Here is a 27850-nt window from a genome sequence, read left to right as displayed (position 1 = left end):
TTATTGACGGTAGGCTTTGGCTTGCAGTCTGTTGTTCTTTACAAACTGGAAAATGTTAGCGAAGTAGATGTTGCAAAAGTTCTCTTATCGGTCTTTAGGCTTGCATAAAATGCTTTTGCCATCCCTGTGCAGGGTTCAGAACTATGGGTACAATCCAACGACTCTGAGAAGCCCAGCCAGTAGACCTAAAACAAGAACGGCTATTCTTCAGGCTCGTCGGCTAAAACTGGTAAAAATTGAGAAGAATAACAGATTGCATTCAGACTTGTACATATTCAGTGAAGTGTAAAGGCCGTTATTTATGACTTTATATCAGTACTCATTGCAAAAAAAAAAAAAAAAATTGAATAGCTTCACCCCCCGCCCCAACTTGCATCTGTCCTGGGACTTCTATGTTATAGCTGCTGGCACTGGCCCCTTCCCATCCCTCATCTCCCTGCACTAAATACTCCCACAGCGTCATCCCTGTACATGCAGGACTGTCTCCAGCAAACAGCCCTCCCAGGAGTTGTAAACATTCTCCTCCCTGCAACGTCCTCCATGGTCCTCCTAACTAATGAAATAGGAAAGGAAAAGATAAATGCTGTCAGGAGCCAAACTCAATATTGCAGCATCCTTTGCTGCACTAGTGCTCAGGGCCTTATGCTCCACTACTACAGCACAGACTGGAGAATTTGGTCTGCCACGTGAGCTAATAGGAAGAGGCAGGAAGTATCTATGAAGGAGATGTGCACAAGTTTTGGTCGCCCCTTAGCTGGCCGTGTTAGTATCAGAAATATGTATAAGAGCTTGAGACAGAACTGGAGATCCCATGACTAGTCACTGGTTCATAGCGAAAGGGGAGGAATCTTGCTGATCCTGTCCATTTCCATTAGCTCCATATGCAGAGCTAACTTAGGCCCTGGTTAAGCAAAGCAGTTAGGTATGTATTTAAGCATGTGTTTCAATTCTATTGAAATCAGTCGAAGTGAAAGGGAAACCATGCTTAAGTGTTTTCGTGAATTGGGACCCAAGCTAGCTCTGCGTACAGCACTGATGGAAACGGGCTGGGTCAGCAAGTCTGGGAGGCTTGTGTGGATAATTCGGAATTATGTCTAGACTTGGAATTTAGCCTGTTGAAACTCAAACAACAGATTAGAGTCGATTTGCAACTTAAATCCCGGTTGTCTTTGGCTCTCGGTGTAGAGATACATGGGACACAGTACCTCACAGTCTTATTTCTTTTAAGGAAGTTGCTGCTGTTGTGCGCGATGCCAGCTTGGATGAAGATGATAGTTCTCTGTCCCAACAATCAACCAAAATCAAACTAACCCCTGGAACCAAGAAGGGAGAAGAAAGTAGGTTTGCAGAGCTATAAATATTACTCCGGTTAGCACACTTGTGCCCAGTCAGGCAATACAGTTACTCAGTAGAAAATGATCTTATAATTTGCAGAAATTTGTTCAAATGCCATCTTTCTGACTACAATGGCATATATGTGTAACACTTAGTACGCCCTATCATGCCTTAGCAGCACAGAGTATTGCTTATTACACCGTAAATGTGGATCATGCTTAAAGACTAAGAATTTAAAGATAAATGAAGTTCCTTGCCATGAAAAGTGTAGTGTGCAGTGTAATGGCCTGATCCTGTAAGAATTGAGTGCTCCTGGAAAGGTGCTAAACCCCCTGGACTTCTGCTTCCTTCAGCGGAATTTGGGGGGAAGTGGCAGAATTGTGCTATTTACTAATTGTGACACAGCAATGGTTAGTGGTAAGCAAAGAGGGGTGTGGGGATATGGGAGAAAGAAGAGTACAATTGGAAAAGGTGCTGGGAAATATTTGCTGTTGAAGATGAATCTTGCTAGCACCTTATTAAAATTCAGGATGGTGTGCAGAATGCAAGTAGACAGTCAAATAGCAACTGGAAAAGTTGAGTTCCGGGAGAGGATTTGAAAAGAGGGGAGAGAGTGGATTATGCACAAGATTTGAGGGCCTGTTTCAGGTACTGAGGGGGTAGTGTAGCATTGGTGCTCCTGGGAAATGACACGGAAATCAAGCAACTGAGCTGAATTTAACAGTGCAAACAACTAGTGGGGCTTTAGGGAACCATGTATGCAGAGGGGCAGAGCTTGTTCTGTATTTCTGTCTGAAGGTGACAGGGAATCATTTGAGACCCATAAATACCAGAGGAAATAAGCTAGTTCAGGAGTTGTTGGGTATTTAGGGTCAAGTAAGCCAAACACATTTAATTTTGCAATGTTATCCTTAGTTGTTTGCTGAGTCATTTTCTGGCAGTGCAAACAGATTACCTATTCTTTTAATCTTTTGACATTTCTTTTGACAGAACCCAACCTGCAGCAAAAGCCAGGAGAACCAGAGAAGGCCATGCAAACTGTGCCATGTGTCCCAGATAGTGCAAAATCTGAAGAAAAAAGGCCATTGGCACAAGATGCTAGATGTGGGAAATCAGCCGGAGTAGATGATGCACATGTTGCAAGACAGTCTGTAGGCCTACCCCAAAGAGATGCCTTCAAAGAGGAAACAAATAGGAGGTCCAAACAAGATGCTATTTATAACAAGGAGGCAGAGGGTGATAACACATCTCTGAAGAAGTCTAAGGAAGAAAATATTTATTTATTGGATGCCACAAAAGAGGGAAATGTGGGCCGATTTCTTAATGTGAGTGAAAATGGTAAATGTGATTTAACAGCACACACTTTTTTTAATTGCTTATTTGCATAAACAGAAGAGATTAATGAGTTTTGCAAAACTGTTCTCTTCTCCCAAGATGAGCAGTCTGTGGTTTGTTTTTTGTTTTGGGGTGGGAAAATAAATAATTGATCTGGGTTCTCTGTTTGCTTGCTGAATGGCGCTACCAATGGGTGCTATGCTGGATCAGAGCAGGGGCTGGATGGTTGACAAGATTGCAAGCCTCCTTTCCACCCCACTGGTTTCTGAAACCATTGTAAATTGTGGTTTGTATCATTTTGAGGATATTTCACATAACACTGTCTAAAAATTGCATCCTTACTCCTGACCGTACAGCTGTAGATACTGTCTACTACAGATCCTTATGTAGGTTTCACACTCAACTGAAAACATTCTGAGAAGGGACTCTGGCTGTTCTAGGCATTTGTGTAGCTAACAACATTATTCAATCAGCTGGCAGATTTATTGGGTAATTATTAGATAATGAATGAATTTTCATAATTTTCGTAGTGATAGGAAAACTAAAAATTCTCATCTGCCCTGATATTTAGAAATAACTGGACATACACATCTCCTGGAATTGGAACAGACCTCCAGAGGTCATCTGGTCTAGTCCCCTGCCTTCTTGGCAGGAGCAGGCACCGTCCCTGACATCAATTAGCCCTAATCCCTAAATGAGCTCCACAGGGATTGAACTCACAACCCCAGGTTTAGCAGGCAAATGCTCAAACTACTGAGCTATCCCTCATGCCGTGTATGTATAACACTCGATTTGTTTTTCCCATGAGCATTAATAGGTGTGTCAAACTGAAATCTGCACGAACATTGAAACGATGCTCTGTGATACAAAACAGGGACAATAACAGCCTTTCTATCCATGTGCATGCACACACGGAGATGTGTCTAACTTGGGTTGGCAGAATTTGAACTTTTTTTTTGTAATTTTGACAATTAATAATTTCTATTGTAGCATTTTTTCAATTTAACTATTTTAATTTTCAGTTGTGAGAAACTAAGGGGAGTTCTGGGTCAGAGCAGGGCTGCAGGTGTGTCTCTGGCCCTCAGCTGCACAGAACACCGAGGTGCAAGATGTGAGGGAGGCTGTGGTTCTGCCCCTGCCTCAGCTCAAGCTCCAGGGCAGGGCTGTGAGGAGCAGGATGAGCCCCAACCCCCACTGCAGGGGTCCTGCCCTGGAATGCCCCTGTAGTCCTGGCCAGTGAGTGAGTGGAACCAGGACAGCAGAGATGCAGAAAGCTCCCAGCAACGTTTCAGGGCAATGACACCTGATCCCTGCAGCTGCAGGCAGTGGTCCTACTGGGTCAGAGCAAAGACCCCAGTCCTGGACTGTGAGTAGGCTGCCCCACTGCTGAATGGCTCCTGTCCATGACAGTACATCTGCAGCAAGCTCGCTGCATGGCCATGGGGCTAGTGACGCTAGATTCCTTCAAGCACCGATCATGGGAGATGCTGCCATTGACTGATGTTTTTCCATCCATTTATTTAAGCGAAATCAGTACTTAGTGGTGCTTACGTACGTAAATCAAATCCTGCCAACCCTACCTAACTGTAAGCACCTGCACCACTGCATGGCAGGTTCTGCACACTTGGAGTAATTTTATTCATGCATATGCTCCCAAAGATTGCTCTCTTATCTGACTGCATAGCATCTTTAATTTATTATTGATGGTGATCTTTTGTTCCTGTGTGAAATGAAGAAAGAAGCAGCTCACCATAAATTACTGAAGTACAGATTGACAAAAGAACTTGATTTTTCAAGACCAAATTATTATCTTAGAAATGTTAAAGGTATTCCTTAACTTGAAGTGACTTACTTAGAGTTAAAACTGAGGCATGTTAGATATGAATGGTGAAGGAGTGGTAGGGGACATGTCTTCTTTCAGGTTTGGGGTTTGTTTGTTTTTTTTCTTATGCATGTTACAAATATTTCTGGGGGAAATTTAAATATTCTACAGCCAGAGACTGAGCAACCTTCTCATTAAATTTCAAATCATTTTTGTTTTACAGCATAGCTGCTGCCCAAATCTCTTTTTACAGAGTGTCTTTGTAGAGACGCACAACAGAAATTTTCCTTGGGTGGCGTTCTTCACAAACAGGTTGGAACTATCTTTTTTTAACGTTCATTCAAAGCAAAATGTTAGAGGGGAAAAAAAAACATATTGTTTTCCAATAGACAAGTATCCTGATTGAAAAAAGAACACATTGTTATCGGTGATCTCATTCGAGACCATGGCCTGAATGGGTCAGGGAGCTAAGCTACATTGTCACCACAAGAGAGGTGTTCTCCAGTGTTGTGTGGGGAAAGCTTCGCCCTGTGCCATACCTATTCTGTTCAGTCTTTAGCCAAAATCGTTCCAAAGAGCTAATGGGGTTCCATTAAAATTTACCATCCAGGAGTGCTTGCAGGCCACAAGGGCTGTATCTACACAGCAAAGAGACATCTGCAGGCCTGTGCCTGCTGACTGAGACTCACAGGGCTTATGCTTCACTGCCGTGTATACCACTGGGCATAAGGTGGGAGGATCTCAGAAATGAGGTTCCCACCTGAGCTCTATGCAGCAATAAAATAGTGCTGTAAGCCTGAGTTCTCCAGCATGGGTCAGCCACAAATTTTTCTTTGCCTTGTAGACTTGATCTCCACATCCATTTTATGGTGTTCCAGAATTTGATTAATGATGAACTGTAGTTAGTGAGACTAGATTTCTTCTACTGCCATTCAGATACTTTGTACTGATTTTTAGCTGAATGTATCTTAGACATCAGAGGAAGTTGTATTTGACCTCTGCAACCCCAAAACCACAATCTGAAACATCACAGGGAGTTCTTAACAGAACAGTCACAAGGTGGTTGCACAGTGTTGCTTTTGACGCAGACCGCATTGTTGCCCACAGTGGGGGATTCTGGTTTCATTCCTTCAGCTCTCACCTGCACCCTCACAGTTTTCTCTGTGCCACCTTCCCTTCAACCCACTACTTCAGGGATTCTGCAAGTAATTGATGGCAAATTGCAAACACAGTGGGAGAGAGCCAATTAACTAAATACGTTAACTGACAGTGTTTTTGTTCCCTAGGCATGTGAAAGCTGGAACCGAACTCACATGGGATTACGGTTATGAAGCTGGAAGCATGCCCGAGACAGAGATCTCTTGTCAGTGTGGGGTTCAGAAGTGCAGGAAAAAGATATTATAGACAAATGTTTACAACTGTCCCCGTGTCCAGTAAATCTGAAATTCACTTGCAAGAAAGGACTGTGTGTGCAGCAGAATTACGGCTCTGCAGTGGACTCAGGCATGTGGTAGGCTAATGTAACTCTCTCCAAGTAAAGGACCTATGCTCATGAGTTGTGTGAATCTGATTTATTTTTTAAATATTCTGCTGCTTGCTTTTTCACATGAAGCAAGAAAAGGTGCTTCCTTTTTTGCCTTCAGAAATGGAAGCCAGTGGCAACGTATCTAGTAAGATGAAAAGCAGGGTTGATACAACATTGTCAATCATTGGGGTTTCTTATTTTTAATTAATTGTAACTTCTCTGCTGGAGAAAATACAGTTGCAGGGGGTAGCTCAGTGGTTTGAATGTTGGCCTGCTGAACCCAGGGTTGAGAGCTCAATCCTTGAGGAGGCCATCTAGGGCAAATAGATATTTTTAAACAAAGAAGTCTGTCAGGGATGATGATAGGCCCTGCTGTGAGTGCAGGGGACTGGACTCAGTGACTTCTGAAGGTCCCTTTCAGTTTTATGAGAGAGATCTGTTGTGTTTGACTGCTTGTAGCAATTTCCATAGCTTATTTAGTACAAATTGTAGTCTGTTATCTCTATCTATCTATGTATATCTTAGAAGTGTGCGTTTGTCTGTCAGTCTGAATCCTCTTGTTCAAGAACTCCTCCTAAATTATAAGAGTTTGGAGTGCCAAATTTGGTAGGCACCTGCCTCTTTTCATAACTTAAAGCAAGGGCCAGGTTTGGTTTGTGCCAGGAAAATGGAGTGTGCGTGCAATGTGATTGTTTCATATCAGACAAAGGAGAGAGCATGAAAGCGGGAACCTTTTATAATCTCGCATGACCACAGGAGGACTGCAAGCATGGGGGGCTGTTATACTCATAAGTGACCACAGGGAGGCAGCAAGCCACCCCCGTGATCACTTACGAGCCAGCAGCGCAGCCCTCCCGCTCCACCCTGGCCTTCCCTGGGGAGCAGCAGCTGCCTGCATTGCCCACTCTGGCCCTGGGAGAACGCAGGGGCTATAGTGCACAGCATCCCCTTTGTCCCAGGAAGAGGCTGGCGGGGTGGTGCACGCATGCGCACACACATTATGTGTTTCTGCCATGGGCCAGCCCCTGAGAGAGGCCGGTGGGGCGGGTGTGTGAATCCCTTTTCCCCCATGCTGGGCGAGCCCCAGGAACAGGCCAGTGGGTGGGATGTGCTGCCTCCCCTGGCAGAAGGCATGGTGTTGCTTACTCCACCCCGGGCTGCAGAGAAGATGGCAGGTGGGGTCGCAAATATGAAACAAGTCCAGTCTGCGCACCTTCCCTTAAGCACCGGTGTACTTTGAGAGTGAATAATTTCTGAACCCAGCACTTACCTGGAGCCAAGATTGCTTTTTGCTGTGGAGCTCAACGGTGTATGAAATTCTTCTTTGAGTGTCCCCGTGGGTGCTCCACATTAGTGTCCCCGTGGGTGCTCCACATTAGGTGTCGGGCTCGCCCGGCGCCGCAGATCGGATCTTCCAAGCAGTTTCCGCCGGACCGCACATGCGCCGGTGCGCGCCACTCCCCCGCGCGCTCCCGACCACGTGCGCGATCCGGTCCCCGCCAGTTCCTCTTAACCGCCGTCGGCTGCAGACGGAATCCGACTAGGCTAAGGCCAAATAGCGTATTCAACGACTTTATCTGTTTTTCTTTCAAAGTTTTTTTTCAGATACTTAGGCTACTATGAGTTAGCCGGTTGTTATTTTGCAAAAAAAAAAAAAAGAGAACAAACAACAACAAACAAACTACGAGCGGGACAGCTTCAGCCAGTCCCAGTAACAAGCGCCGGAGGCCAGGAGCTACGGCCATCAGCCCTACTGCTGAGGCAGGCCATCGGACGGGGAAAACAGCACAGGGAAGGTGCTAAGTACCCACTTAATAAAACTCAAAGACTCACCAACAATGTCCTCTTCAGGCTTTAAAAAATGTGAGTCCTGCCGAGAGGCGATTAAGGAGAGACAGGGAGATGCGGCTTAAAATGCTGCTTTGGATAAGGCCCTCCAGCCAGACGTGCCGGAGCGGCCGCAGCAGGAGAGACCCTCCGGGGCCCATAAAAGGAAAGCTGCCTCCCTCACTCCATCAGCGCAGAAACGGAGTAAAGTCTCCCCAGCCCAATCCCTGCCGGCAGCAACAGCGAGCGGGACGGGAGGAGCGCACAGCCCCCAGCCGCAGCAACAGCTGATCGGCGGCGGCAGGGAGAGCCACGTGGAAGCAGCTCAGCCTCCGATGATCAGCCAGCCGCCCCGCACCGCAGGCAGGGCAGCGGCTTAAAACTGCTTTTCATAAGGCCCTCCAGCCAGACGTGCCGGAGCGGCCGCAGCAGGAGGGACCCTGCGGGGCCCATAAAAGGAAAGCTGCCAAAAACTGAGGAAAGCCTCCCCAGCCCGATCCCTGCCGGCAACAATAGCGAGCGGGACGGGAGGAGCGAGCAGCCCCCAGCCGCAGCAACAGCTGATAGGCAGCGGCACAGAGAGCCACGTGGAAGCGGCTCAGCCTCCGATAATCAGCCAGCCGCCCCGCACCGCAGGCAGGGCGGCGGCTAAACAAGCGCTGGTACCGGCGGCACCGCAGGCAGCGGCACCGACCCCCGGGGAACCGGCGGTGCAGAGCGCGCAGGCACGCAGCCTGCAGGCACCGGAGTACACCGCACCTACGGCACCGCCCTCCAGCGTGCCGAGCTTGGTGCGCACGGGGCCGGAATCCCCTGTACGTCAGGGGGCAGAGTTACCTCCTCAAGGGAGGGGGAAGGCTGCACACAAGAGGAGGCATTGCAGCCCCTCTCCGCACAGGGCTGTGGAGTTGCTTTCTCACAGCCCTCCGCTTATGTTACAGACTCCAACCAGAAGGCAGGGGTCCCCCCTAGCCTACCCGGAGCCCCCTTCTCCATTTTTTGCAACCAGCCTCACCCTGGCTGGGACCACCTTCACCCTTCCTGGGGTTTGAACCGCTGGACTATTATGCAAAATCGCTCTCTCCAGCCCTCCCCCAGACGCAGAGGGTATGCACCAAGGGAGTGGTCTAGGTCACCTTCCCAAGAACAGTGCCTATACTGCCATGGTCGCCCCTACCACGCGGGGCATAGACACCATCGGCTATCTACCAGGGAAAGATCCCCACAAACGATCTCTTACCCCCGAGGGCAATTGCGACCGGGGACAGAGACTCAAGCATCTCAGGGGGGACTGGTTATGGAACCCCGAGATTTTCCCTCGCAAACCTCTAGTGAGAGGGTGTACCATCACCAGCAGGAACCGGAAGGGTCCACAGAGACGTATCCCAGTGGTTCCTCGCTCTCCTCCCCGGATGAGGCTACGGCCCCGGGGGACGTCCATCCTCCGGACGATCTCAAACAGTTCCAAGAGCTGTTTTACGAGGGTGGCCTTCACGCAAGGCATCCAGACAGCTAAGGTGCAAGAGAAACACCATAAGCTCCTCAAAAATCTGAGACCTCTGGCCTCCTCCAAAATAGCAATACCGCTTAATGACGCAATCTTGGAGTCTGCCACTATGATATGGCAGACTCCTGCGACTATTCCGCCTGTCCACAAGAGAGCGGAAAAAAAAAACAAAAAAACTTCGTGCCGACAAAGGGCACGGAGTTCCTGTTCAGCCACCCACAACCAAATTCCTTGGTGGTGGAGTCGTCGCAATGTGGGGGAACAGACAAACATGCCAAAAAGCTAGAGCTGTTGGGCAGAAAGGTCTACTCCTCCTCCACTCTACTGTTGCGAATGGCAAATTACGCAGCGCATCTAGCGAACCATAATTTCGATAACCACATTAGGTTAACCTCCCTCATGGACTCGCTTCCAGAGGGCAAGAAACCAGTGCTCAAGGCCATCATGCAAGAAGGCTATGCGGCCTCGAGGACGGGAGTTCAGATCGCCCTGGATGTTGCGGACTCAGCAACAGCGTCCCCAGTACCACAGGGGTTACGAGCAAGGGCGACATCAACAGCACCAGCAGTACAGAACTCCCAGGCGTCGTTCCCAACACAGCCGTGCGTCCTCGGGGCAGGGCCAAAGGCCACAAGTTTGACACACAGATCCAGGGCTGCGCCATCACTACCGTCGCAAGGTCATCCGAAGCGGTTATTCCACCATCGCCTCCGACCATTCTATAACCAGTGACGAAGGATCACCACAGACAAATGGGTGCTGGAGATCATAGCCACGGGGTACGCCATCCCCTTCCAGTCGCTCCCACCGCCATGACCTCCACCCAGGCCCCACCTCCAGGAGGCCTCCCACGTGGCGAGGCTCAAGCAGGAGGTAGACCATCTCATGCTCATAGGGGCAGTGGAAAGAGTGCCGGAGCAACTGCAAGGGAGAGGGTTCTACTCCAGGTACTTCCTCACGGGGAAAAAGACAGGAGGCGGGAGGTCCATCTTAGATTTTCGAGGCCTCAACCGGTACCTGTGCAAGCAACGCTTTCGGATGATCACAATCGCCTCCATCCTTACGGCACTATACGATGGAGATTGGTTCGCAGCCCTCGACTTATAAGACGCGTATTTTCACATAACTATTCATCCGGCTCACCTACGATTCCTCTGGTTTCTCATGGTAGGCAAAGAACATTTTCAATACAAGGTCCTACCGTTTGGCCTCTCCTCGGCCCCCAGAGTCTTCACCAAGCCCTTGGCAGTGGTGTCAGCCTACCTGCACAGACGGGGTATTTATATTCCAGTATCCGGATGACTGCCTACTCAAAGGGGCCTCGAAGGAGGAGGTACTACGCATAATATGCGTCACAACAGGCACGTTCTCTCGCTCGGCCTGGTTATCAATCTGACAAAATCAAAGATAGACCCCACGCAGGACATAGAGTTCGTAGGGGCACACATAAATTCTATTACAGTGAGGGCGTATCTACCAGAGACTCCCTTTCGGGCCGTTGGCTCCCTCGTGCAAGTCTTCACCTTCAGCCCTACGGTGCTGGTTCTGACGTGCTTACAGCTGCTGGGCCACATGGCAGCAGCGGCGTTCGTACAACAGAACGCCAGGTTACACATGCGCAGCATGCAGCACTGGCTGGCGAGCGTATACAACCCGGCAGCACATACTGTTCACAGGGTGGCGTCGCCCACAACAGAGGTGCGCAAATCCCTGCAATGGTGGGTAAACCCCGAGAACCTGCTAACGGGTACCCTTCCACCAACCACACACATTGGTTTTTCTTACTACAGACGCCTCCCTCATAGGGTGGGGAGCACACATGGGCGAAGAGGTGACGCAAGGGCTGTGGTCCTCCACGGAGCAGTCACTGCACACAAATATACTGGAGCTCAGAGCAGTGTTCAACGCCTGCAGACACTTTCGAGACCATATAAAAGGCAAAGTAGTCGGGATCAGTATAGACAATACCTCCACCATGTTTTATATGAATCGGCAAGGAGGAGCTCGGTCCCGTGCCTTATGTGCAGAAGCAGTCCGGTCGTGAAACTGCTGCGTCGCCAACAATATAACCCTGGAAGCCTCGTACTTCCCAGGCGCTCACAATGTGCAGGCAGACCAGCTGAGCAGGCGCTTCGCACTCACGCACGAGTGGCAGATCCGTCCCAATCTGCTGCAACCAATTTTTCACGCATGGGGTTTTTCCCCAGATAGACCTGTTTGCTACTCAGCACAACAAGAAGTGCCCACGATTCTGCTCCAGGGCAGGACTGGGACGGGGGTCCCTGAGGGACGCCTTTGCGATCTCTTGGAGGGGCCCCCTGCTTTACGGTTTCCCTCCCACAGTGCTCATCCACAAGGTGTTGCAGAAAGTCAGGAGGGAAGGAGCCTGAATGATCCCGATAGTCCCAACGTGGGATCGACAGCAATGGTTCCCCCTACTCCTGCGCATGTCGGACCGGCCACCGATGCCCCTTCCGGTGGCGCCGGATCTGCTCACGCAATCCCAGGGGTCCATAGTGCATCCGCACCCCCAAGGCCTGCGACTACAAACGTGGTTAATCCATGGCTCAGCTCCCTAGAGAGCACATGTACGGAGGAAGTGCAGCAAGTCCTAGAAAGTAGCAGGAGGACTTCCACCAGGAAGACCTACAAGCAGAAATGGACTCGCTTTACGGCATGGTGTTCTACCAAACAGCTAGCCCCCCTTTCGGTGCCTATGGCTGTGATATTAGAGTATTTACTGGACCTCAAGAGAGGAGGACTCTCGCTATCCTCGTTTAAGGTCCTCCTTGCCGCCTTTTTGGCATTCACACACGGAGAGACAGGGCACACGGTGTTCGCCCATCCCATGGTTACCAGGTTCCTTAAAGGGCTGGTAAACCTATACCCCCCCCTCGGAAACCGCTTCCACCTTCGTGGAACTTGGACCTGGTGCTTAATGCGAAAAGGGGACCACCGTTCGAGCCTTTGGCCACGGTTTCCCTCTGCCTCCTTATGATAAAGACGACCTCTCTTCTCGCAATCACGTCAGCTCGCAGGGTGAGCGAGCTTGCGGCAGTTATGGCAACGCCACCCTGCGCTGTTTTTTCCAAGGAGGCGGTAACCATACGGCTGCATCCAGCCTTTGTTCCTAAAGTTTCTTCTGAGCTTCATACTAACGAACCTATTGTTTACCCTCGTTTTATCCAAAGCCTCATAACTCTGACAAAGAGGCGCGCCTATGCCTCCTGGACGTGAGGAGGCGCTAGCTTTCTATATGGACAGGGCCAAGTCCTTCCAGAGAATGGATAGACTCCTAGTCTCTATCGCTCCCAAATCAAAAGGAGAATGTCTCTCTTCGCAGAGAATCTCGAAGCACATCGTATCTTGCATTAAAAAGTGCTACAAACTCAAAAAGACTCCTTCCCTGGCCATGCCCAGAACTCATTCCACTAGGGCGGTGGCAGCATCAACAGCCCTTTTTCAAGGGCGTTGCGCTAAAAGACATTTGCAGAGTGGCGACCTGGTCATCCTGTGACACCTTCGCCAAACATTACGCCCTTCACAGGGTATTCCAGGAGGATACCCGTCTCTCGACAGCGGTCCTCTCGGGGACAAGCTGCACATACTCCGATTACCCACCTCCTATCTTGGGTTACTGCTGGGTAGTCACCTAATGTGGAGCACCCACGGGGACACTCGAAGAAGAAAGAAAGGTTACTCACCGTAGTAACGGTGGTTCTTCGAGATGTGTCCCCGTGGGTGCTCCACTACCCGCCCATCCTCCCCGCTTCGGATCTCTGTTTAGTGTTTTGCAGGAGCATCCGAGGCGGTTGGTCAAGGAACTGGCGGGGACCAGATCGCGCACGTGGCCGGGAGCGCGCGGGGGAGTGGCGCGCACCGGCGCATGCGCGGTCCAGCAGAAACTGCTTGGAAGATCCAGTCTGCGGCGCCAGGCGAGCCCGACACCTAATGTGGAGCACCCACGGGGACACTAATGTGGAGCACCCACGGGGACACATCTCGAAGAACCACCGTTACTACGGTGAGTAACCTTTCTTTTCCCAGTAATGATTGCTGGAAGCTGTCCCTGGCTCAGGAGAAGGTCAGGAATTTCATTGTTGTGTGAATTCTTGCTGCTGTTTGCTCTTTAAACTGGGCACGAAAATGATTATAAGAATCTGGTGACATAAAAATGGTTCACTTCCGGCACCACCTCTATCATGACAGTCCCTTGACTGAATGACCCCAGATTGGCATCATCCACTCTATCCCCGCCTGATACAACACATACGTTTTCAAGATAGCTTGCCTGGGCCATCTGGATTTTAAAGCAAATTGAAAATGCAGTTGTGAACAGAAACTCCCTTGCGACTTTAATTACTGTGTAACTAGGTGCCATTGCATAACATTACAGCCAACAGCCCAGCATTGGCTGCCCTGCTCAAGAGGGGAACAGGGGTTCTGTTGGAAATTACTTTTCCTAAATATGAAATAGAATGTTGTTCACAAGTATAGTTACAACAGACATAGTGTCTAAAGTAAAATTCAGGGAGGCATACCAGCATAGTTTCAGAAGATTTAAAAAAGAAATAAATCCCCCAGTTATAGTGAATCCTCTGAAGAAAAGTCTTAACAGAAAATCCTGAAATGGAAAAAAAGCATCTTCAAACATAACCTTCCTAAAAGAGACAGGCGCTTTAATGTTTGTAAAAAGGCTCCTTTCATGTAGAAAGGGAAACCTTTCCCACCACGCACAAGATACAATATCATGGACTGTATTTAGGTAAAGACAGCTGCATCTGCTAAAGCCGCTAGAACATCACAAGACAATTAAAAGGGAGAGGAAAGATTCCCCAGTTTCTGCTAGCAGGTTGTTTAACAAGCTGATGCCCCGTAGCCAGTCCAGTATACCAAATTTCCTGCCTATGGTGTGAAGAATGAAAAGGGCTGGCACAAGGGTAGAATCATAGAATAATAGAGCTGGAGGAGACCTAAGAAGCCATCAAGTCCAGCCCCCTGATCAAGGCAAGACCAAACCCCCTCAGATCAGCCCAGCCAGGGCTTTGTCAAGCTGAGACTTAAACACCTCCAGGGATGGAGACCCCACGACTTCCCTAGGTAGACCATTCCAATGCTTCACCACCCTCCTACTGAAAAAGTTTTTCCTAACGTTCAACCTGGACCTTACCAACCACAACTTGAGACCATTGTTCCATGTTCTGCTATCTGTGACCACTGTGAGCAGCTTCTCACCAGCCTCTTTGAACCTCTTTTCAGTAAGTTGAAGGCTGTTATCAAGTCCCCCCTCAGTCTTCTCTTCTGCAGACTAAACAGACCCAGTTCCCTCAACCTTTCTTCATAAGTCATATGCTCCAGCCCCCTAATTATTTTGGTCACCCTCCTCTGGAGCTCCTCCAGTGTGTCCACATCCTTCCTATAATTGGGGGCCTTATAGATCAGTGGTTCCCAAACATTTTGGCGTCACAGCCCCCTTTTGATATTTCAGGAATTCTCACATCCCCACCTCTTCTTTACCATCTTCCAGCCCCCCTTTTAACAAAAAAATAAATTCATAATTTAAAATAAACACAAAAACTTCATATGTTATTTTAAATTAAAAATGAGAACACACAATTTTTCTTGCCCCTTGTGGGTGCCTGCTGCAGCCCCTTTCCATCTGCCTACCTGAGACCTGTGCTGCCAGAGCCGCCCACCCAAGCTGCCTGCCCACCATCCACTCGAGCACTGCACTGCCAGGACCAGCTGACTGTACACCAGCCACCTGCCCCAGCCATAGGCCAGCTGCCCATGCTACCCACTCAAGCCCCATGCTGCCAGGGCCAGTTGCCTGACTGCCACCCCAAGCTGCCCGAGTCCCACGCTGATGGGGCCAGCTGCCCGAATTTTGTGTTGCTTGGGCCAGCTTCCTGCCCACCAGCCTGGGTTGTCCGAGACCCGCAGTGCTGGGGCCAGACACCCACCTTCCAGCCTGAGCCGCCCGAGCCCTGCAAGCCCCACGAGCCACCTGACAGAGCCCCTTCCCTCCCACAAAGCCAGGCACCACCAGCCCCCTGCTCTTACCCCGCCCCCCCATCTAACCCTATCCCCGTCCCCCTCCGCCTCCCCCTCCCCCCAAACCGCACTCAATCACCTTTGCAGGAAGCAGCTAGCTCCACATGGGTCTTCTAGCTCCATGTGGGTCTTTGCCGGCTGTCTGCTTTTTACAGCGGCTGGGTTGGGTCTCTCATGTAGAATATCAGGGCTGACAGCTGGAAGCAAAGGCTGGCTCTTTCTTGGGGTTGAGGAGAATGACAGGGAGGCTGGATTGCCTCCCCCCACCCTAGAATTTCTTCACTCCCCTCAGTTTGGGAAATGATGTTATAGACTAACAGATTTTTTGGGAGCAGAAGCTTTTGTGGACAATAACTCACTGACAGATGCATGACTAACAGGACTGTCTCTGGATGCTTACATTGACAATGCAACTGAAATTATACCAGCTCCCAACCAAATAAAGGACCTTGCTGCATTGGCTGGGAATCGAACCCAGGTCAACTGCTTGGAAGGCAGCTATGCTCACCACTATACCACCAATGCTTGTGACAAGTCTTTCTATTGACTGAAGTCACATGTGAAAGCACAGTGATTCATTCCCACACATTTAAGGAGCAACCTGTCAGCAGGGAGCACAGGCAGGTTCCCAGAGGAGCTGGAAGATGCAGGGGAAGGAGCTGCTACATCCCAGGCTGTGATGGCATGAGCTCCCTTCAGAGAAGGGGCATGAAGACACTTGCTCATGACAAGTATCAGAGGGGTAGCTGTGTTAGTCTGGATCTGCAGAAGTGAATACATGAGGCATATTAAACTAATGAATGTGGAAAGAAGTTAGCAAAATGGCTGGGAATGGGTTTGGGTATGCAAAGGACTGTTTTTAGAGAATGTTTTTGTGATACCATCATTTACCAAACTACAGAAGGAGGCTGGGCTGCTTGTTCTCTCCCCCATATCACTGAAGGGGCTTCATTTACATAATGCTGCCTGTGATCAAAAACTTCGGAATAGATTCTGTCCTATCAGTCTGTTAGAATAAAATGTGGTCAATTTAACTCCAAGTGCCAAACAGCTTTCAGTATAAACAACAACACAAATCACTGATTAGTCTCTGTGCCACAACTAAAAAGCTCACCTATATGTGTGTAAGTGAAACTTCAGTGAAGGCACTGGAAATAAAAATACTGTTCTTGTAATAGCAATGTTAGTATTATATTTATTTTTTACTGGGGCAAAAAAGAAAACGTTATTGACTTGTTCACAAATTCATCTTTACAAAATAAAATAGAGCCAAATGCTACCATGGCCCACCCTGTCACCCCATGATAAAATCTGATGAATAATGATTGAGCCAAAGCTACTCCAGTGGTTGACCTTGCAGCGTTTCTGCCAAATACTGCCTCAGGAATGAGGAGTGGTATGTGGAGGCATTTACTGTATAGAGCACTCCTGACCACGGTAGAGTGATTTTTGTGTTGTCGGGGGAAGCCATACCACAAAGGGGGTCGAGGTCTTTCCAGATGAGTTTCAGATGTGGGTGGGCATGTGGAGCCTGGCTCTCTAAGGCATTTTGGGGAGGAGTTTCTTCTCCTGGCTGGGGACCTAACTGGATTGTCAACTCCATAAACTTAAATGTGGAGATTGGCCCCAAAATTATAAGATTGTCTTTTACAATGTTCTGCTGTTATCTTTTAATTTCCTCTGCCAGCCACCAATGTGTGTGTGAGAAGTCAGTGTTGCTAACTCCCAGATTTGTGAGGAAGATGAGTTTTGGCCACAGCTAAAGGAAACTCTCGCACAAGGGTGCCCAGCCCAGATCTGGGTCCCACGGTACTAAGCATTGTACAAATTCATAGTAAGAGATAGCTGCTGCTCTGAATGGTTTGCAGTATGGTAAGTCTGACCTGGTATCTGGAATGGGGTCTAACCAAACTCAACAAACATCCATTAGATGACTGACTTCCTATATTGCTCCTAGCAGTCCTCCCACTGCCATCCCATACTGTAAATCTTGGTTGGTCTATTCCAACCCCTCTATTGTTCTAGTATTTGCACCCTCTGCTGTTCTGGGATTATTTTAACCATCTTTCACCTCCCTGTTTAAATAATGGCAAGCACCCAAGTGTGTCCCTTTGGTATTCTAGCTTATAGTAAATTCACACACCTGCAGTCAGATACTCATCATATCAAGCAGGCCCTGTGCTTCCACAGGGACCTATTTGGAGGCACTGGACTTTGCTGGCCTCCGGGATGGGGAATATGCCTGGTAGCATCTTCCAGCAGTCACTGGAACGCCAAGACAACTGAGCAGCTGACAAAGCAAATGGAGAGAGGGCATTCCTCAGGCACTACCCGTTGGCACAACAAAGCAAAACAGCTCTAGCAGGATTATAAACAGTACAAAAACAAGTCCTCCAGCAGTGGTCAGAATACCTGTGTCTTCTATGAGGCACTATATTGCATATTTGTCAGGAAACCACACCACACCTCAGTCTATTCTGGACAGCACCAAAGACCCTAAACAGGAACCCAAGGAAAAGTAAATTGCCCTGGACAACCAGGACAATATCAGCGCACAAAATTCCCAGGCAGCAGCAGCAGTGTCAGAAATGGCCCCCCATGCCTGAGATAGAGACCCAGTCTGACAATGCTGGAGAGAGGACCTCTTCCAGTAATAAATATGCTATTCTACAATACAATTTGTACAGAAGGATTTAAACAACTTTCTTCAGGTCACTGCCATGTTGTGCAGACAAGGTGGATAAGGTAATATTTAGGGCTGTCAAGCAACTGAAAAAATTAATTGCAATGTTAAATGATTTTTTTTTAAATATTAGCCTTTATGGTTGTTGAGAAAAGAACTTGAATGTGGGAAACCTAAGGGAGAAGAACCCAGAAAGGAAACAGAACCCAAGTTTTATTTTTCCGCAAAATCTAATCTCCCGGTTTTTGAATGCTTGGAGTTAGCAATACGGCAGGAGCAGCAGCATGCAATTTTGCCCAATGTGCACAGGATTTCCTATACGTTCTAATTCTACAGTGAGATCTGCTAGCGTAGACCCATGCAGAATTTTAGGATGGGAAAAAGGCATCCGCCAGAGCCATTGTCAGGGCAGGAACATTATTTTATTTGGTGTTATGCCTCTGGCACAGAGCAGCTTCTGACACAGGAAAGTGAACCAGCCAGCATTAACCTGGCCCATGTGTGGGGACAGGAGTAAGGGGGATTCCTACATGAAACCTGGGAGTGGTCCAACCTCTGAACTGAAGTATAACATTCAATTTACCTGCATTATGAAAGGTATTGGTATGCTGCAGGCCTTTTGAAAAATTTAATCCCAACCTTTACGTTTGAGAGCTCTCCCTAGGACTGCGGGGTCCCATACGCTTCCCATTCACCACATGTGGTGAACTGAGCAGCGTATTTTGTGCTGAAATGCAGCTCAAGAGAGCCGTACACATGGGGCACTGCTCCATGCATGCACCCCACCACATGGTGGAACAAGAGCATGGTGGAGGTGGCCCCTGCATTAGTTGCATCAGCATGGCACCTGCAGCTCCAACTGGGAAATATGCAACTTCCTCAGCCCTGGCACAGCACCTGCTGCCCTGGCATCTGCAGTTCAGCACGGCCTCAGGCCTCGCGTGGTGCCTGCAACCCCAGCGGCGACAGATACAGCAGTGGCTCCAGCGACGGCAACTCCGGTGAGTTGGGTGGAATAAATGGGGTGGGCTGCCTGTGGGGCAGGGGGAAGGGACACTTATTTAGAGTGAGGGCAGGTCCTGTGGCAAATGTGCAAGGATGGCAATTACAAGTGTGGCGATCCTTGATTAACTGTTGGAGTCCACTGCCCTCGACAGTATATTGCACCTTCACCCAAGTATTTACATGGCTACCATACCGCAAGCCAGCCTTATTCCGTGAGTTCCACCTCCACCTTTTCCCCCCTCTGCCCCTCCTGTAGCACGTAGTACATTACTTTCCAATCAACACACAAACTTTTTGTAATGGGTGGCTTGAGTCAGGGCTTGTAAAATTAGCATTTACATGGACTAAGGAAGTTCAAGGCAATCTCCGCTACAGTACAAAACAAGCAGCCATGTAGCACCTTACCTCTGCTTTGGATTACAACAGCCTCAGGCACTGGCTAGTGTAAATAGAGCTGTCAATTAGCAGGCATTAACACATGTTAATTTTTTTTTACATGTTAATTCTGCCCTGCATTAATCGCACATTAATTGACTGCCCTAGTAATATTTTATTAACCCAACTTCTGTTGGTAACAGAGAGACTTCTGTGCTAACAGAGCTCTTCAGCTCTGGAAAATGTTATGCAGATGAAAGTTAGAAGCACTCTTCTGCCTACTCTGCTTTTATTGAAGTGTTCCCCTCCTCCAGTTCCCCCAGTGAGCTTCAAAATGGTGCCTGTGCTGGATAATTTAAGTTCTAACCTTTCTATGTGGCTTAGTTACTCAAGAGTGACACAAAACTGCACGCTCATAATACAGATTGGTACGTGGCCATTCTGAAAGACTGACAAAGTGGTTGAAACTTGCTTTGGTTATGTCTGAGACCTGCGTTCTCTTCTCAGATTTGCATGAAATGACCTTGTGCAAGCTCTTATTGATCTTACCAGTGAAATGGGTGAGTGATAGTTTACCACCCATAGGGGGTAGCATCAGAGTGTAGCTCACCGGGTGGATTCTGAAAGCTACAGTCAGGCTAAGACTAGAATATGTGGCCTCTGCCATTGCAGCTCACACTCACTTCCCTTAGATCTGCAATTCTCAAACTTAATTTGTTCATGTACCAGTTTCGTTAAAAACTGATGTTTGATGTAATGTGCATATTTATTCTAGGCCCTAAGAGGCTTATATATTTCCAGATTCTACAGTAAAATAAGGGCAACTAAAATGTCCGATTATAATATTTTTAAATATATCAAATTTGATTATTTATTGTTTTACTTGTTACTCAAATTAGAAGAAAAATGTAGTGGATGTCACAATTCCCAGAAAGAGACGCTGACTCACTAGATTGTCATGCAGGAACCTAGCAACTGTCCCAGTTTTTGCAATCCCTAGGCACACTGACAGAGAACACAACCTCTGTAGCACTTCCTGGGAGGTGGAACTTGTAGTCTTGGTGTTTAAGCTTCTGGCCACTATGCTGGCCCTTCAGACTCCTCCCTAGCTTAAATATATCCTGTCCCAGAACTCTGTGTTCTGGATCACCTCTGCAAAAGCATATAACACACAAGACACTTTGCATAGGGTCTGACACATAAGGCAGTCATTTATTTAATCAGAAAAGGCACAAGAGTAGACATTTAGAAAACAAAAAAATTTGTAATTCATTGCCCCTCACTAGCTCCCCTTTTCCTTGGGAATCCTTGGGGAACCATCTGTGCTCAAACAGAATTTCCCTTGTCTGCAGCATCTAACAAAATGTATTTCTTACTCTCTAGGGTTGCCAACTTATCTGATAGAGGCACTTTGCTGGTGTGGTGGAGTATATTCTCCGGGGCACATCTTCAGAAGACAAAGAAACAACAGAGAAGGACTCTGAGCGTGCTTACAGCAGAGAATTGCAACGTTTAGACACACCTCTTTCTCACTGCCCGTTGGCTAGCACCTGGGTAGTAATGAGTCCTAGTTCTGGTGAGCTCACAAGGAAGGGGGATTGGCCAAGGGGAAATGGCAGGAAAGGACAAAGGATGGTTTACAAAAGGGGCTACTGTAAGTGGCTAGGAAACCAATTGGTACCCTTTTCCACAGGCTAGGGTAATCAAACCTGATATCTCACTCCTAAACATAACCCGGGATGCATGTACTTTCAGACCAGTTCTGGATACTGCTCTCGTGTGCTACTCTTGTCCTTGCGAAAATCATTGCTGGGTAGCATGGCAGTTTCCTACAGGGTAGCTCTCCCAAAGATCCTTTGCCAGAGAATTGCAGAAAGTTTCCTAGAGATCACTATAGAAGATTACAGAGACAATGCCATGTGCAATAACAAACTTTTCTGTCACGGCCCCACAGTGTATATGACCAGGCCATGGTGTTAATTTCTGTTCCTTGTTGTTCTACCCCTGAAGATCAATATCCTTTACCATGCAATATGAAAGCAAAGTGAGCATTTACCAGAGCTCCCCTGTCATGCATCCCCCATGCCAGACTCAGTGTTGGAACTAGCTAGATCCCTCAGGAGTTGGGAGGTCCTGACTTGCTGAGTCATTGGACTGTACTGTGCAATCCACACCATCCTCCACCGCTTCTTCAGTGGAGTTGTCTGCTGGTGGCTGCATCAAATCTCAAAGTATCCACAGGGCTTTTGGCAGTGGGGTCACCACAAGGATGGTGTGCAGTTTCTACAAAAGCAGTGTCTTTGATGCTAGACTAGCATGATGGTTGGGCTTTCTTACCTCCCTCATATCCCCAATTTTAGCATGATGATGCCGTGTGAACTGTGTACAACCAGCAAACAGGAAGAGAAATTTTCAAATATTCCCAGGCCTTTAAACGGGGGAAGAGTGCTCACCTGTGTACCTTCAGAGAAGCAGAGACCAAGCAACTAACGAGAGTAGCAAAGATGGGCATTGAAGGACACCTACTGGAGGCCACTTGAGATGACATAACCACGTAAGGTGTCTCCATTCATACTGTGTTGCTCTAATTCCATTGCAAAAAGCTTTAGGGCACTCATCGGGTATGTGTATGCTAGAACGCTACCTCGAAGTAGCTTATTTCAAAGTAGCAACATCGACATAAGCTACTTGGACGTGTAGTGTCCACACATTCTGCAGGGCTGGTGCTGTTGACGTAGCAATGTGCAACATCGAAAGGGGCGCCTCAGGGGAGCGTGTACACACTAAAGCTGCCCCGTTCAAAACAAGGGGGCTAGGAAAGTCTGCGGATGGGGTCACAGGGCGGACTAGCCCTTCTGGGGCAACAGCAAGCCATTCCCTTAAAAGGCCCCTCCCAGACACACTCAGCCTGCACAGCACGAGGTCTGCGGAGCTGACACCAGGTTGCAGACCCCATGCATGCAGCTATGGACCCCCAGCAGCAGCAGCCCTCAGCACCTCCTGGAAGACGAGCCCTCCTCAGGGGATGAAGCAGCTGCCCCAGATCATCATGGGACCCTCCTGCTCTCCTACCCCCTGCTGGGCATTCTGCTGGCTATGCAGGTACCCCACCAGCATTGAGTGGTAGGAGCGCCTGCTCCTGGAGGAGTGGGACCACGACCACTGGCTCTGGGCCTGTGCCGCTGGCTGGAGGTGGGGACCTACATCTCTGGGGGACACCACCATGCCCCTCTGCCTTGTGGCAGATGTGGCCTACCCCCTCCAGCCTTGGCTTATGCGCCCTTACATGGGCCACTTCAATGCCAGCCAGGGGAGGGTCAATATCCACCTGAACCATGCACGCCAGGTGGCTGAGCAGGCTTTCGGCCACCTCAAAGGCTGCTGGCAGTGCCTCCTCACTCATCTGGATGTGGGTCTCCCCAACATCCCCCAGGTTGTGGGTGCATGCTGTGCGCTCCACAACCTGGTGGAGAGCAAGGGGGAGGCCTTCATGCAGGGGTGGGCTGTGGAGGCCAGCACAGCCTACCCCCAACCAGCCGCCCCAAGCTGCCAGGATGACCACGAGGGGATCTGAGGCCGGGAGGCCCTGTGGCCCATTTTGACCATCCCAGGCAGGCCACTCACTGCCCTCACCATCCACACTACTGCACCCTAAGAGCACACGACACATTTTTTGAAAAATAAATCTGTGAAACAATTATTTTAACGAACAAATCTGCTGACCAATTAATTTACAACAGAAATGAACACCCATGGGGGAACTATGTACATGGGGACAGCTACCTGAAGGCAGGGCGGCACAACTATTTACAACATGACCCTTGGACCCCGCCGCCCCCCGCTGCTGGGTCCCCATCCCCTGTCCCCCAGCCACACGTGTGGTGTCCCTGTGGGTGACCCCCTTCAGCTCTCCCTTCCCTCGCAGGGATGGGGCTTGGTGCTGTCCATGGAAGGTGGGTGCTGACAGGCCCTGGGGTCATGCCATTTTCCCCTGGCCATGGGCTGGGGTTGGCTGGGTGGGGGCTTGGTCGTGTCCCTTGCCCCTCCCCATAAGCCAGGGGTGTGCACCTGTGGGGTACATACCTGATGGTCCACTCCCACAATCGGGGGACACCCGTCAGCCAGACGCCCTGCTGGAGCTGCGGTCTATGAGGAGCTCCCCGTCACTGGACTACTCCTCCTCTGCTGTCCCAGGGGTGGGCTTTTCCAGGGGCCTGTGGGGGTGCAGGGCTGGCCTCCGGGCCGGACTCCAGCTTTGAGGCCTGCTGGGACTCCTCAGCCGTGGTGTCAAGGGTGGCTGGTGGGAGAAGTTGTACTGGGGGCCCAGGATTTCCCTGAGCTCTCTGTAAAAGGGGCAAGCAGCGGGGGCGGCCCCAGACCAGCTGGCTGTGTCCCAGGCCCGGGTGTAACCCTGCCGCAGCTCCTCGACTTTACTCCTGACATGGTCAGGAGTGCGGGCAGGGTAACCCTGGGGGGCCAAGCCCTCAGCCAGCTGGGCAAACGTGTCTGCATTCCGCCACTTGCTCTCCATTACCTGTAGCACCTCCTCCTCACCCCAGAGCCCCAACGGGTACCCGGAAATCAGTGTCCCTCCAGGAGGGGCTCCACCGCCTCTCCTTGCCCCGGCTGGACAACTGGGAGATGTGGGTCCCCATGGGGGCGTGTCTTGGGGGCACTCAGGTGGCTGGCTGGCTGCCATGGGTCTGAATCGGGGCCTATGGAGGGCATGCATGCGTGTGCTGCTGCCTGCATGCTCTCAGCTTCCTGCCACAGGATATCCGGGTGTGTGGTGCACATGGGGACCATAGAGCCCCGCAGGGGCTGGGCGGCACGTCTCAACCCTTCAGCTGATTTCTGCCTTGGAGGAACCCGCTATTTTGAAGTAGCAGGATGCAGATTGTCTACACATGCCCTACTTCAACGTTGAACGTCGAAGTAGGGCTCTATTCCCATCTTCTGATGGGGATAGCAATGTCGATGTCTCACTGCCTAACATTGATTTCAACTTTGAAGTAGCGCATGGCCGGGGCTGGGTACTTCAAAATAGCTGGCTGGTGCAGACACAGCTATTAAGATGATTTTTATGTTGGCATAGCCAAGATGCTGGAACAGTTTTTATAGTGGGTATGAACCACTGTACCAAACTGTACATCCTGTATATAATGGAAACCTCTTCAAGTTGAGGGTTCTGCAGCACCCACTGCCCCCCCACCCCTAGTTCCAGCACTTGTGAGTATAGGTGGTTACCCGGGGTGGGAGGCCATTTCAATATGCACACCTCTATTGCTTTGTGGATGAAAGCTAATTTATGTTGACAAAACTATGTAGTGTAGCAAACAATGTCTTTGTCCATCAAGGAGGTAAACACAAAAGGGGAACTGTATTCAACATAGATTTTGCTGTTAGGTACAGGTACACAGAATTCACAGATCATATAGCGGTTCCCATGTTGTCACAGTGTCAATGTCATACATTTCAGTGCTACATTTTCTCATCTAATGTTAAATTTGACATTCCTGCTAAATTTTGTCAGGATTATTACTGAAGATGAACCACACTTTGGATCTGAGTGACTGTTCTTGGGCATCAAGCAACTCCAGCTCCCTCCCAAGCAGCTTCTCTGGATATCAGTAATGTAGATTCACACTGCAGCCACTCACCTATTCAGCTGCTAGCAAGCTAGGTTCTCCTTACTTAGGGTTGCCAACTTTCCTGACCAGACCACCTAGACACTATGTGTGAATGGCATCCACTCCAGAAAGCTGGCAATCCTGTCAGGCTCTTAGTCCAGCTGTAGCCAAGCTGTTATCCACCGGGCCCAACCGGCTCTCCTAGAGTACCATTCTCACAAGTTTATTATGATTTGGGTGTGTTTCTTAAAGCCCCTGCTCATGGAAGCAAAAGACTGCATGAGAATCTCTGTTTTCATGCAGGGGTGGGGGTGGGGGTGGGGGGCAGAGAAAAAAGTCCTTCATGTATACAGAAACATGAATCAAGTGTAATGTACCAGCTCAGAGCCCAGGCCATCCAGTAACAGAGAGAAAGCTGTGCTAGTCTATACACTATCGAAACAAAAGAGCAGTTCAGTAGCACTTTAAAGCCTAACAAAATGATTTATTAGGTGATGAGCTTTCATGGGACAGACCCACTTCTTCAGACCACAGCCAGACCAGAACAGACTGAGATATATTAGGTTTACCATGTTTGACCTTGCAAAAAAGAGGACACCCCGGGGAGGTGTATCTACGCCAATATCTACCCATGCACGTGAGATTAATGTACTATAACACATTAATACAACGTGATCAATCGTTCACTCTCCCCTCAGGGGGCTCTTCCCTCGACCGCCTCAGCAGCTGACCAGGACCCCAACAAGTGACTTCCACGCTACCAAGGGAGAGGTTAGCAACTCCCGCCTCCTAAGACCAGGATTCCCCATATATCCCCCAGCCCTGCTGGGGCAAGACGCAGCGCCTGCTCGGCGGCACCGGGAGGGGGGCCTCGGATCTCAGAAGCTGCGCCCCCGCCCAGCCGCCAGCCGAGCGCAGCATGCTGGGCCCGGCAACAGCGCGCCATGCATCAGCCTCCTGCCGCCCGTTCAGCTGCCGGGCCCGGGCTGCCTCCATAGCAACGGCAGGCTCGGGTCAGCTGGGCCCGCGCAGAATTCGAACCCGGCGCAGCATCTCCCCGCCCCTCCGCGACCCCTTGTCGCATGGGGAGCGAGGGCACGGCTAGATCAGCGGCTTCGGCGACGGTTAGTGAGCATGCGCAGCTGGCTCGTACATGCTCAGTTCTGGGTAGCGAGCCGGGGCCTTCCAACACTCTCCCAGCCGGACACGCCCGTTTGCTGGCCCCTCCCCCACCTTTCGGGAGTTTCGAGGATCCTGCCCTGGGTTGAGGTAGAAGCAGCAGCTCAGGCGGCGAATCATTGTCCCCTCCCGCCCACGGTAAGTACCATTGGGGTGGGGGGCGAGAGCCGGGCTGTGCCCTCCTGCGCCTCGGTGTGCGCCACCTCGGGAATGACTGTGTCCCACCTCCCCCACGGCTGCAACGAATGGGCCGTTCCGCCCCTGCTGCCCGCTGAACGGTGGGACTGATAGGGGAGGGGGTTCCCTAGTAAGGGGCAGGCTGGGCTGCAGCTCCTGGCTGGCCTCAGGTGGGGTGGGGATGTGCTGACTGACCTACCACTACGTCAGGGGAACCTGGTCCAAGTCAGCCTCTTCCCACAGGCCCCTGCCGCCCCCAGAGTATCTCCACCCAGCTAGGCAGGGACTGGCTGAGGTTGGAGGGTGCCAGGGTGATACTTGTGACACAACGTGCTCCCGGCACCTTTCTAATCCCTGCCGTGTGCCATGATGCAGCCTTGATAGGTGCTGCAACATCTCACCGTGCACCATAACGTGCCCCTTGCCATGCTCCATGCTACCCCTCAACAATCGCCACAGCCTGCTCCTCTAACTGTGCTCCATAACACCCTTTGCCAGGTGCCACAATGCTCCTCTTACCTTGGCCATCACTTTAGCCCCAGCGGAGCCCTGTCCATTTCCATGGTGCCTGCCACATGGCGGTGTTAGAGTGCTTGGCACTCACCAGCTTGGAAATCCTGCTCTTCTCCCAGATATACTCTCTTACTGTGATGATGCAGTTGATGGGGCCTGATATTTCACATACTTGTTTAAAACAAATAGCTGAATGTCTAGGCAGGTAGGGATTTTCACACCTGCAGCATGGAAACACAGTTCAAAACCACACAGAGTCTGTAAGACATTGATTCACTTTTTGACTACAAATGACATAGGAAGTGATCAAAACTGGAATAGAACAGAAAAAACCCCCAACTTTCCTTGTATTTTTTCCCGCTTCCATTTGTTTGTGCAAATCAATAGCAGATGGTGCAGAGTCAGTTTCACTTTTGTTGATCAGTTTCTGTTCCTCTCTTGAACTAGCAAGCCATGACATTATCTTCATGTTCTGAGTGATTTTCATATGTTTTCTCTCAGGCCTCTATTACAGCATTCAAAAGTCCCATGGTAAAAGGGAGCTGCCGGTATTTTGGTATCTATGTAGCTACACTTGAAAATATGAAATAGTAAAGAAATAGAGAATACTGCATTAGCGTTGACAGCCAGCATCTTGGCCAACACATAGTATTGAACTGGGGAATTTCAGAGCATAAGTTGTTGGTTTTCTCCCTGTTAGAAGAGGCACCGAACTTCTCAGTTTCAGACTGACTACACTGGTCAAGATAGAATTGAATTAATAGCAAAAGGGGAGGGTAAAAGGTTAGAAGATATGAGCTCTTAACACAGAAATTGTTACGCTGAGAAAGAACCAAAGGACAATTGAATTGCAGATCCACCAATCCTAGAAGATTTGTGAACA

General features: G+C 49.6%; 1 protein-coding gene and 1 non-coding gene across 2 annotated transcripts in view; one reads left to right on the top strand and one right to left on the bottom strand.

Moving 5' to 3' along the window:
- Window positions 1-27850, top strand: part of SETDB2 (SET domain bifurcated histone lysine methyltransferase 2) — a 92488-nt gene that overhangs the window by 26966 nt on the left and 37672 nt on the right. Inside the window, exons 12-19 of the mRNA XM_074984245.1 lie at window positions 133-229; window positions 1229-1337; window positions 2326-2660; window positions 4716-4804; window positions 5779-5855; window positions 19976-20028; window positions 20873-21022; window positions 27668-27750. Coding sequence (XP_074840346.1) covers window positions 133-229; window positions 1229-1337; window positions 2326-2660; window positions 4716-4804; window positions 5779-5855; window positions 19976-20028; window positions 20873-21022; window positions 27668-27750 — 993 coding nt within the window. The remainder of the gene's footprint in view (window positions 1-132; window positions 230-1228; window positions 1338-2325; window positions 2661-4715; window positions 4805-5778; window positions 5856-19975; window positions 20029-20872; window positions 21023-27667; window positions 27751-27850) is intronic.
- On the bottom strand, window positions 15859-15930 carry TRNAG-UCC (transfer RNA glycine (anticodon UCC)). Its single transcript has one exon. It is a non-coding gene; the product is annotated as a tRNA-Gly (tRNA).

The sequence above is a fragment of the Carettochelys insculpta genome, chromosome 1 (assembly GCF_033958435.1).
Source record: "Carettochelys insculpta isolate YL-2023 chromosome 1, ASM3395843v1, whole genome shotgun sequence".
Taxonomy (NCBI): domain Eukaryota; kingdom Metazoa; phylum Chordata; order Testudines; family Carettochelyidae; genus Carettochelys; species Carettochelys insculpta.
The sequence above is the reverse complement of the archived record's forward strand: the minus strand, read 5'-3'. Positions and strand labels throughout refer to the sequence as shown.